The sequence below is a fragment of the Dipodomys merriami genome, unplaced genomic scaffold (genome assembly GCF_024711535.1).
Source record: "Dipodomys merriami isolate MVZ:Mamm:240054 unplaced genomic scaffold, mDipMer1.0.p SCAF_52, whole genome shotgun sequence".
Classification (NCBI taxonomy): Eukaryota; Metazoa; Chordata; class Mammalia; order Rodentia; family Heteromyidae; genus Dipodomys; species Dipodomys merriami.
In genome coordinates, this window is record NW_027206091.1 from 8,265,250 (window position 1) to 8,275,876 (window position 10,627).

At 47.9% G+C, this 10,627-nt stretch overlaps 1 protein-coding gene across 1 annotated transcript; it reads left to right on the forward strand.

The window, feature by feature from the left end:
• The first annotated feature begins 2,430 nt into the window (after positions 1-2,430).
• Positions 2,431-9,078, forward strand: LOC138811297 (paired-like homeodomain transcription factor LEUTX). Its single transcript, XM_069999027.1, has 4 exons — positions 2,431-2,479; positions 3,483-3,634; positions 3,878-4,270; positions 9,067-9,078. Exons 1-4 carry the CDS (start codon positions 2,431-2,433, stop codon positions 9,076-9,078), a joined length of 606 nt encoding a protein of 201 aa, XP_069855128.1.
• The last annotated feature ends 1,549 nt before the right edge of the window (positions 9,079-10,627 follow it).

Consider the following 10,627-nt stretch of genomic DNA (forward strand, 5'->3'; position numbering starts at 1 on the left):
TTGAACTCCAGAGCTCCAGCAGAACTCACCTCGTTGGCTACAGGGAGCATTGCTCAGGCCTGCAATGGCAGGTGAGCTTACACTGTGTGAGGGTGAGGGGAAGGGATGGAGAAGATATGGAAATGCCAGCCGGGCACGCAAGGGACAGGTGTGGGACTCTGTGTGGCAGTCCTGGGTTTTGCCAGGCCAGTGGACACATTTGAAAATTGATTACTTGAGGAATCTTCCTTGTATTCTCAGAATAGCATCAATGTCTAATTTTGTTGGGCTAAACTGGAGTGTTAATTGAGCAGATTTGAATGTACCTTCATCAAGAAAATTGGTGGAGGGGCTGGGAAAGTGGCTCAGTGGTAGAGCCCTTGCCTTGCATGCATGAGGCCCTGGGTTTGATCCCTCAGGACCACATAAGCAGAAAAAGCTGGAAGTGGTGTTGTGGCTCAAGTGGTAGAGCGCTAGCCCTGAGCTGAAGAGCTGAGGGACAGTGCTCAGGCCCAGAGTTCAGGCCCCATGACTGACAAGAAAAGAAAAGAAAATTGGTGGAGTTTTTTGTTTGTTTGTTTGTTTGTTTTTGTATCCTTACTTGGTTTTGGTATCAGGGAAATGCTGGCTTGGAAGAAAGGGTTCAGTAGGGTTCAATCTCTTCTTCCTCAGAATACTTAAGGGCATTGGCATTGGATCTCCATTCAGGGCTGGTAGGATTTGACAATGGAGCCATCTGATCTGTGGTTGTTCTTTGTCAGGGAGATCTTATTACTTCTGTGTTCTTGTTGAACATGATAGAGCTAGTCTAATTTTTTGTTTTTGTTTTTGTTTTTGTTTTGGGGGGATCCGGTCATGAAGCCTGAACTCTGGGCCTGGGCGCTGTCCCTCAGCTCTTCAGCTCAAGGCTAGAGCTCTACCACAGCGCCACTTCCGGCTTTTTTCTTTTTGCTTTTGTGGTGCTGAGGAATCGAACCCAGGGCCTCAGGCATGCAAGGCAAGCGCTCTACCACTGAGCCACCTTCCCAGCCCTTAGTCTAATTTTTTTTAATTTTAATTTTTTCCAGTTCTAGAGCTTGAACTCTGGAGATGGGCACTGTCCCTGAACTCTTTCTGCTCAAAGCTAGGGCTCTACCACTTTGAACCATGAGCCTCAGATCTCAACTTCCTGAGTAACTAGGATGATAGGTAGGAGCCACCAACGTCCAGTAAATTTAAATTTTTCCCTTGGCTCAGTTTTGTTAAGTCTGGAAATATGTCCACTTTAAAACAACATCTTTAGGAAGCACAGCTGTGGCTCAAGTGGCAGAGCACTAGTCTTGAACCAAAAAACCTAGGGACATCACCCAGGCCCTGAGTTCAAGCCCTAATACTGACCCCACCCCCACACCATGGTGTTCTGTTAATCTAGTGACAGGTAAGAATGTAGGTAGTAGCAAACACTGGTGGCTCATGCCTCTAATCCTAGCTACTCAGGAGGTTGAGATCTGAGGATCATTGTTCAAAGCCAGCCTGGGCAGGAAAGTCTGGGGACTCTGATCTCCAATGAACCACCAGAAAACCAGAAGTGGTGCTGTGGCTCAAGTGGTAGAGTGCCTCCTTTGAGCTGAAGAGCTCAGGGACAGGTCCCAGGCCCAGAGTTCAAGCCCCACAACCACCACCAACAACAACAGCAACAAAGAAGTTCTACTTGTAGAGAGAGGGAAAATAGCAAGGGCTGTATTGTAGTCCAGATATGATCATGTCGGGGAAAAAGGCCAGTCTGAGAAGCAGAACTCAGCATAAACCTTCTGGCTGTCACTTGTTGAAGCTGCTGGTAACTGGGGTGTGAACATGAGGCCTGGGGCATTGTCTCTTAGTTTTTATCCCTCAAGGCAAGTGCTCTACCACTTGAGCCACAGCTCTGCTTGAGGCTTTTTGCTGGCTCATTAGAGATAAGAGTCTAATGACTTTCTTGCCTGGGCAGCTCTGGAACCTTGATTCTCAGAGCTCAGTCTCCTGAAAAGGTTTACAGGCATTAGTCACTGACTCCTGGCTGATTCTTGTGTCTTAATCTAATTATTGTTGGCTGGAATGGGTTCATGCTTAACTTTGCACCAGTGCTGGCCTTGATCCCTTGTCCGCCCAGAGTCTCCCAAATCACAGGGATTACAGTTGTGTACATCAGCATCCTTTTGTTTTGGCTGTGGTGAAAGGTTTATAGAGCTCAACTGTGGAATTCTGGGCCAGGAGACAGTCACATCACCTGAGCCAAGAGGATTGTGGGTGGGCTGGGTCAGGTGGTTTGGGTGGAGGTGGGAGGGCTGTGTGGCACTCAGCAGTCAGTTGGTGGGGCAGCCCACAGGCCCTGGACAGTGGAGACTTCACAAGCCTCAGCCTCCAGGCTTCCTGGCTGACCTGGCCTCAGGCAATGGAGACATTTTGTGGAGGCTGGCGGCCTGGCTTGTGCCCATGAATCTTCCTGAAGGGAGCCTGCTCTCCTTTGCTTGTGGCCCCGCTGGTGAGGGTGGACTTTGCTGTATTCTTCTAAAACAAGTGCCCAGTGACCTGCCTGGAAGCATTTTGTCATGAGTGGGGAATTGAGTTCAGAATAATGGAGAGATTGACAAGCTCCAGAGGCTCCCGCCTGTCACCCTAGTACTCAGGAGGCTGAGATCTGAGGATCATAGTTCAAAGCCAGCCCGGGCAGGAAAGTCTGTGAGATTCTTATCTCTAATAAACCACTAGAAAACCGGAAGTGGCGCTGTGGCTCAAGCGGTAGAGTGCTCGTCTTAAGCTGAAGAACTGAGGGACAGCACCTAGGCCCAGAGTTCAAGTCCCACGACCGACCAAAAAAAAAAAAAAAAAGGACTGTAATCTTAGCTACTTAGGAGGCTGAGATTTGAGGATCACAGTTCAAAGTCAACCTGGGCAAGAAAATCCGTGAGATTCTTTTTTTTTTTTTTTTGTGTCCGTTCGTGGGCCTGAACTCTGGGCCTGGGCACTGTCCCTCAGCTCTTCAGCTCAAGGCTAGCGCTCTACCACTTGAGCCACAGCCCCACTTCCAGCTTTTCTCTTTTTGCTTATGTGGTGCTGAGGAATTGAACCCAGGGCCTCAGACATGCAAGGCAAGTGCTCTACCACTGAGCCACCTTCTCAGCACCCCCTCTCCCCCCCCCCCCAGTGAGATTCTTATCTCCAATAAACCACCAGAAAACCAGAAGTGGTACTGTGGCTCAAGTGGTAGAGCCCTCACCTTGGGCTGAAGAGCGCAGGGACAGTGGCCAAGCCCAGAGTTCAAGCCCCATGACCGATGACAAAAAAAAAAAAAAGGAAAGATGCTTCAGGGACTCAGGAGGACAAAATGGCACCCAACCAGAGTCCTGAGGAGGCTGGGGGTGGGGGAGTCCAATCCGGGCTCCACAGAGTGAGGCCACAGGAAGGAACAGGGCCCAGGTCCTTGGAGCAGGCTCAGGCAGCAGGACCCCAGGCGGAGGCTTGTCAGAAACGTGTCCTCTCTGCAGACAAGGCGCCAGCTCCTCGCCGGAGACGCACAAAGTTCACGGAGCACCAGCTGTCTGAGCTGAGAAAGTTGTTCTCAATCACCCAGCACCCTAGATGGGAGAACATCCAGGCCCTGGCCTTACAGCTGCAGCTGGACCAGTCAGTGGTGAAGGTGAGACCCATCCATGTCTCTGACACCCTAAACCTGGGGCCTCCCCCAACTTTATCCTCCACTCCTGACACTTGTCAGGAGCAGGTGGGGCCTAGCACACCCGTGGGGGTGGGGGTGGGGAGCGCTGGGCTCCCCCAGACAATTGGCCTTTCAAGGAGCCGTCTGCCAGTTCCCACTAGGAGAGAAGAGTCTCTGGTGCTCTGATCTTTATTTGCCTGCACCCCTTTTCTCCCCTCTTCCTAGGCTTGGTTTAAGAACCAAGTGTCCAAGTTGAAGAAGCAGCAGCAGCAGCAAGAGGAGGGACGGCCTGTAAACCCGGAAGCCCCTCAGGACCAGGCCAACAATGAGATGCAGGTCCCCTGGGCCTGTGCCCTCAGCTCCCAGCAGCCTTCCAGAATCTGGGTCCCCCAAGGCCCAGAGCAGGCCCAACAGGCTGCAGCGTCGGCCACCCCTGAACTCAGTTTCCCGCCGGCGTCTCAGTCCGTGGATGATTTGGAGGTGTCCTGGACCGATCCTCTTCCCTACAGCACAGAAGAGCTTGCTGACATCTATGATGTGTCTGGGGACGAAGACCCCTCCAGCCTGGATGAGTATCTTCCTGGGGAACCTGCATTGCTAGGCACAAACAGCCCCAAGGTGAGCCCAGACAGCAATATGCCTCAGGCCTGGGAGCACTGGACTGTCCACACACATTGCTGCTGGCCTTCCCTTCCTACCAAATCCAAATAAACCCCTGCGCCCCTTCCCATCTCCCCCCACCCCCCGCCATTATTGTCTGCCTTTTCTATTGAATGCCTGTCACCCCAGTTCCAGATCAAATATAATCGATCACATGACTTTATTTTATTTTGTTGGTCATGGGGCTTGAACTCAGGGCCTTTGCTCTCGTCTTTAATCTTCTGCTCAAGGATAGCACTCCACCACTTTGAGCCATCACGCCACTTCTGATTTTTTGCTATTGAAGTGGAGCGAAGAGTCTCATTGATTTTTTTTTTTTTTCCTGCCTCAAACTGGCTTTGACTTACCATCTTCAGCTCTCAGCCTCAGCTAGGATGAGCTAGACACGAGCCACCACCAGCACGAGGCTGTGTCACTTTTATACGAAGTGTGTATGCTCTTCTCTTGGGAAGAGGAGCACTCAACATCAGAGCGAAGGGGCAAAAGTTTCGCCTCCGAGTTTCTCCTGAGGACTTTTTTTTTAGAACAAATAATGTTTAATGGGGTATTAGTTTTTTTCAATAATAGTTTTATTGTCAGGGTGATGTACAGAGAGGTTTACAGTTACATAAGTAAGGTAGTGAGTATCTTTCTTTTTTTCCCCCCCATGGGGCAAATTGTCTTTATCGTGGTCTATAAAGTTTGAGTTCTATGAGCTTTGACAATAGTTATTTCTTCCACATTGGATGATAATATACATTTCTTTCCTTTTGCTTAGTGTCAGCTGTTCCCTCTTTCCCTCTCATTCCTTCCCTCCCATCGCTGCCATTGAGTTGATTAGTTCAGTTTGATCAATGTCCAGTGCAGCTGATGGGTCCTGCTGTTGTATGTTTTCTCATTTCCCTCTGTTTCTGTGTCCTCCTAGTTTCCCTCCGATGCACATATATACCGTATATGTGATCAGCAGCATGGAATCACTTAGCAATGATTCAACCAGAGGTTCCTTTGTTTCTCGAATCTTGTTTACTTTGTCATATCTCCTTATGTTTTGGATTTAACATCCACTTAGCAGGGAGACCATGTGCCGTTTGTCTCTTTGCTCTTGGCTTACCTCACTCAACATGATTTTTTCTTGTTCCCTCCATTTCCCTACAAATGCCATTATGTTGTCTTTTCTAATGGCTGCATAATATTCCATTGTATACAGGTGCCACAATTTTTGGATCCACTCATCTGTGGTGGGACATCTGGGTTGTTTCCATATCCTGGTTATTGTGAACAGTGCTGCGATAAACATGGAGGTACATATGTCCGTGTATCCTGGTTCTTGTTGTTCAGGATAGATGCCTAGAAGGGTCATAGGTGTATATTTAGATTTCTAAGGACCCTCCAGACTGATTTTCACAGTGGTTGTATAAGTGTACATTCCCAGCAGCAGTGTAATAGGGTTCCTCTTTCTCCACATTTGTCAGCATTTGTCCTTGGCTGACTTTAGGATGTGGGCCATTCTGACTGGGGTCAGATAGTATCTCAGGGTTGTTTTTATTTGTATTTCTTTTAACCAGAGATGGTGAACATTTCCTCCCGTGTTTCTTTGCCATTTTTATCTCTTCTTCTGAGAAGTCTCTTTAGTTCCCTTGCCCATTTAGTAATTGGTTTTGTTGGGTTGAGAGGGATTAGTTTCTTGAGTTCCCTGTTTATACTGGATATTAACCCCTTGTCTGATATATTGCTGGTAAATATTTTTTTCCGTCTTTCTAGTTTGGTTGCTATGTCTTTAATTCTGCAGAACCTTTTTTTTTTTTCTTTCTTTTTTTGCCGGTCAGGGGCCTGAACTCTGGGTCTGGGCGCTGTCCCTCAGCTCTTCTGCTCAAGGCTAATGCTCTACCACTGGTGCCACAGCGCCAGTTTCGGCTTTTTCTGTTTATGTGGTGCTGAGGAATTAAACCCAGGGCCTCATGCCTGCAAGGCATGCACTCTACCACTGAGCTACCTTCCCAGCCCCCTGCAGAAACTTTTTATTTTAAGGGAGTCCCATTTATCGAGTCTCTTTCCAATTTGTTGTGACCCTGGGACTCTGTTCAGAAAGTTCCTGCCTGGGGGCTGGGAAGGTGGCTAAGTGGTAGAGTACTTGCCTTGCATGCTCGAGGCCCTGGGTTCGATTCCTCAGCACCACATAAGAAAAAAGCTGGAAGTGGCGCTGTGGCTCAAGTGGTAGAGTGCTAGCCTTGAGCTGAAGAGCTGAGGGACAGCGCCCAGGCCCAGAGTTCAGGCCCCATGACCGGACCCAAAAAAAAAAAAAAAAAAAGAAAGAAAGAAAGTTCCTGCCTGCAACTATAAGTTCAAGTGTCTCTCCTACTCTGTCCTGCAGTAGTTTCAGAGTATCAGGCTTAATGTTAAGGTCTTTAATCCATTTTGAGTTGATGTTTGTACATGGTGGCAGGCTGGGGTCCACTTTTAGTTTTCTGCATGTGGCTGCCCAGTTTTCCCAGCACCAGCGGTTGAAGAGGCTGTGTTTCTTCCACTGTATGTCTTTGGCTCCTGTGTCAAATATCAGCTGACTGTAAGCCTGTGGTTTTATTTCTGGATCTTCTATTCCATTGGTCTTTGGGTCTGTTTTTGTGCCAGTACCAAGCTGTCTTTGTTATTATCTCTTTAAAATAGAGTTTGAAGTCTGGCATCGAGATCCCTCCCATGTCTTTTTTTTTTTTTTGGGTCCGGTCGTGGGGCCTGAACTCTGGGCCTGGGCGCTGTCCCTCAGCTCTTTAGCATTTTGGATATTCTATGTCTTTTGTTGTTCCATATGAATTTTTGGACTTTTAAAGTTTTTATAGTTTTCTTTAAATAGTTCTTTTACATCTTTGGTTAGCTTAATTCCTTTTTTTTTTTTTTTTTGGGGGGGTCCAGTCGTGGGGCCTGAACTCTGGGCCTGGGCGCTGTCCCTCAGCTCTTCAGCTCAAGGCTAGCGCTCTACCACTTGAGCCACAGCGCCACTTCTGGCTTTTTTTTTCTTTTTGCTTATGTGGTGCTGAGGAATCGAACCCAGGGCCTCAAGCATGCAAGGCAAGCGCTCTACCACTGAGCCACCTTCCCAGCCCTGGTTAGCTTAATTCTTAAATATTTTATTTTTTGAGGTTATTGTGAATGGGGTTGTTTCCTTGATTTCCCTTTCTGCGTATACATTGTTGGTGTACAGAAAGGCAAATGATTTTTTTTTTTGGGGTCCAGTTGTGGGGCCTGAACTCTGGGCCTGGGCGCTGTCCCTCAGCTCTTCAGCTCAAGGCTAGCGCTCTACCACTTGAGCCACAGCGCCACTTCCGGCTTTTTTTTTTTTTTGCTTATGTGGTGCTGAGGAATCGAACCCAGGGCCTCATGCATGCAAGGCAAGCGCTCTACCACTGAGCCACCTTCCCAGCCCCAAGGCAACTGATTTTTGTGGGTTAATTTTATTATATTGTTTTTTATTTTATTTTATTTTTTGTTTTATTTTTATGGGGCCTGAACTTTAGGCCTAGACACTGTCCCTTAGCTCTTCAGCTTAGGGCTAACACCCTACCACATGAGTTTGTGGGTTAATTTTGTATCCTGCTACTTGGCCGAAGTGGTTTATAAGTTCTAAGAGTGTTTGGGGGTGGAGTTTTGGGGATCATGGAGGTATAGTATCATGCCATCTGCCAAAAGGGATAGTTTAACTTCTTCTTTCCCTATGCAGATCCCTTTAATGTCTTTTTCTTGCCTTATTGCTCTGGCTAAGAATTCCAGAACTATATTGAAGAGGAGTGGGGAGAGTGGGCATCCTTGCCTTGTTCCTGATTTTAGAATTGGTTGTAGCTTTTCTCCATTAAGTATAATATTGGCTATCTGGCTTTTATTGTTTTTTTTTTTTTTTTTGGGTCCGGTTGTGGGGCCTGAACTCTGGGCCTGGGCGCTGTCCCTCAGCTCTTCAGCTCAAGGCTAGCGCTCTACCACTTGAGCTACAGCGCCACTTCCGGCTTTTTGCTTATGTGGTGCTGAGGAATCGAACCCAGGGCCTCATGCATGCAAGGCAAGCACTCTACCACTGGGCCACCTTCCCAGCCCCTTGTTTTTTGTTTTGGGTCCAGTCGTGGGGCCTGAACTCTGGGCCTGGGTGCTGTCCCTCAGCTCTTCAGCTCAAGGCTAGCGCTCTACCACTTGAACCACAGTGCCACTTCCGGCTTTTTTCTTTTTGCTTATGTGGTACTGAGGAATCGAACCCAGAGCCTCAGGCATGCAAGGCAAGCACTCTACCACTGAGCCACCTTCTCAGCCCCAAGCTTTTATTGTTTTAAAGAATGTTCCTTCTATTCCTATTTTCTCCAGAGCTTGTTTTTTTTTTTTTTTGGTCAGTCGTGGGGCTTGAACTCTGGGCTTGGGCGCTGTCCTTCAGCTCTTCAGCTCAAGGCCAGCGCTCTACCACTTGAGCTAAAGCGCCACTTCCGGTTTTCTGGTGGTTTATTGGAGATAGGAGTCTCACGGTCTCTCCTGCCTGGGCTGGCTTTGAACCGCGATCCTCAGATCTCAGCCTCCTGCATAGCTAGGATTACAGGCGTGAGCCACCAGCGCCTGGCTACTCTCTAGAGCTTTTTAACTTGAGTGAATATTGTATCTTATCAAAAGCCTTTTCACATCAATGGAGATAATCAGTATTAGTTTTTTTTACAAATGCACTGAAGGGTCATGTGATGCTACCTGCATTAGATGTGATCACAAGAGGACTTTGTCAGCTTACTTTCTCGCATTGCTCTTCTTCACAGGTAACTGCATAGGAAGTTAACAGGCTCATCTTCTGTGTGTGTGTGCTTTTGTGCTTAAACTCAGAGCTTGGGTGTTGTCCCTGAGCTAGTGCTCTACTACTTGACCCATAGCTCCACTTCCAGCTTTTTTTTTGGCAAGGGGTGTGTGTGTGGGGGGGGTAGTGTATCAAAAATGAGTTCAAGGTTTTAAACTATGATCCTCAGATCTCAGCCTCTCCAGGAATAGGATTACTGGTGTGAGCTTATCCCATAAAGCTGGGTGTTATATCTCCTGCATGTTCTCCAAGCTGGAGAGAGGCATTAAGCTGGGCACTGGACATCTAATCCGTGCTACTCAGGGATCTGAGATCTGAGGATTACAGTTTGAGGCCAGCCTAGGCAGGAGTAGCAAGGATTATGGGTGTGAGCTTCTGCTGCTGGGCTTGTTCTGGATCCTGAGACAAACTCAAACTTCCAAAAATATTCCCTCCCTGGAGCTGGTAGGCCCATTCGAGGTCCTTTCCAGCCCCAATTCTTGGTAAGAATAAAGGAAGGAGTCCTAAAGGTATGTTTGAAATCTGCCAGCAGCTAATTCCAAGGCCACCACTAACCTCTGGCTGCCAGGGGGCGCCATTTGCATGTACCATGAAAGATTGTACCCTGGGTATTAGCCTGCTCTCTCCCCTACCTTGGCCAGCCCTCTTCCCCACTGTGGGGAACAGGGGGTATAAAGGGGGAAGACACAAAGTTGGTGGTTAAACTTGACTTGATGGAGATCTATGAGACTCCTGGTCCAAGTTCCTGGATCTAGTTCTAGGATGCTTAAGACACACCCATCTCTTATTCTTGCTGTCCAATCAGAATCCAAGTCATTCTTTTAGGCATCAGCTGGGCAGAGGATAGGTAGACAAGTTCTTCTTTATGCCACTCATGGGGTTTGAATTCAGGGCCTGGGTGCTATCTCTTTTCATTCAAGGCTAGTGCTCTACTGCTTCAGCTACAGCTCCAGTACTGGCTTTTTGATAGTTCATTGGCGGTAAGAGTCTCACAAACTTTCCTGCCTGGGCTGACTTTGAACTGTGATCTTCAGATCTCAGCTTCCTATAGCTAGGATTAGAGGCATGAGCCACTGGCACCTGTATAGATATAGATGTAGATATACACACATATATATTTTGTTTTGTTTTTGGTCAGTTGTGGGGCTTCAACTCTGGTCTTGGATACTGTCTCTCAGCTCTTCAGCTGAAGGTGTGCGCCCTACCACTTCCAGTTTTGTGATGGTTAATTGGAGATGTTAGGTTCACAGACTTTCCTGCCCAGGCTGGCTTTGAACTGGGATCCTCAGATCTCAGCCTCCTGAGTAGCTAGGAATAGAGGCATGAGCCACCGGCGCCCGGCTTTTAAAACCTTTTGTCTTAGCAACAAAGCATGTGTGGCGGGCATGGGGGAAGACTGGAGTTGGGGAGTTGATATTCCAGGAATAACGGGTCAATTGGAGCTTCCCAGAGATGATGAAGACAACAATCCACTTATATAAGAAAGCTGGACACCGTTCTGAAGGCAGCCTAAAAAGGAATGGTCG

Excerpts from the sequence above, each read along its gene's own strand:
- LOC138811297 (XM_069999027.1), top strand. The coding sequence starts at position 2,431 with ATGAATCTTCCTGAAGGGAGCCTGCTCTCCTTTGCTTGTGGCCCCGCT. Across the intron at positions 2,480-3,482 it reads CTTTGCTTGTGGCCCCGCTG|ACAAGGCGCCAGCTCCTCGC; the intron begins GTGAGGGTGGAC and ends TCCTCTCTGCAG. Across the intron at positions 3,635-3,877 it reads TGGACCAGTCAGTGGTGAAG|GCTTGGTTTAAGAACCAAGT; the intron begins GTGAGACCCATC and ends CCCTCTTCCTAG.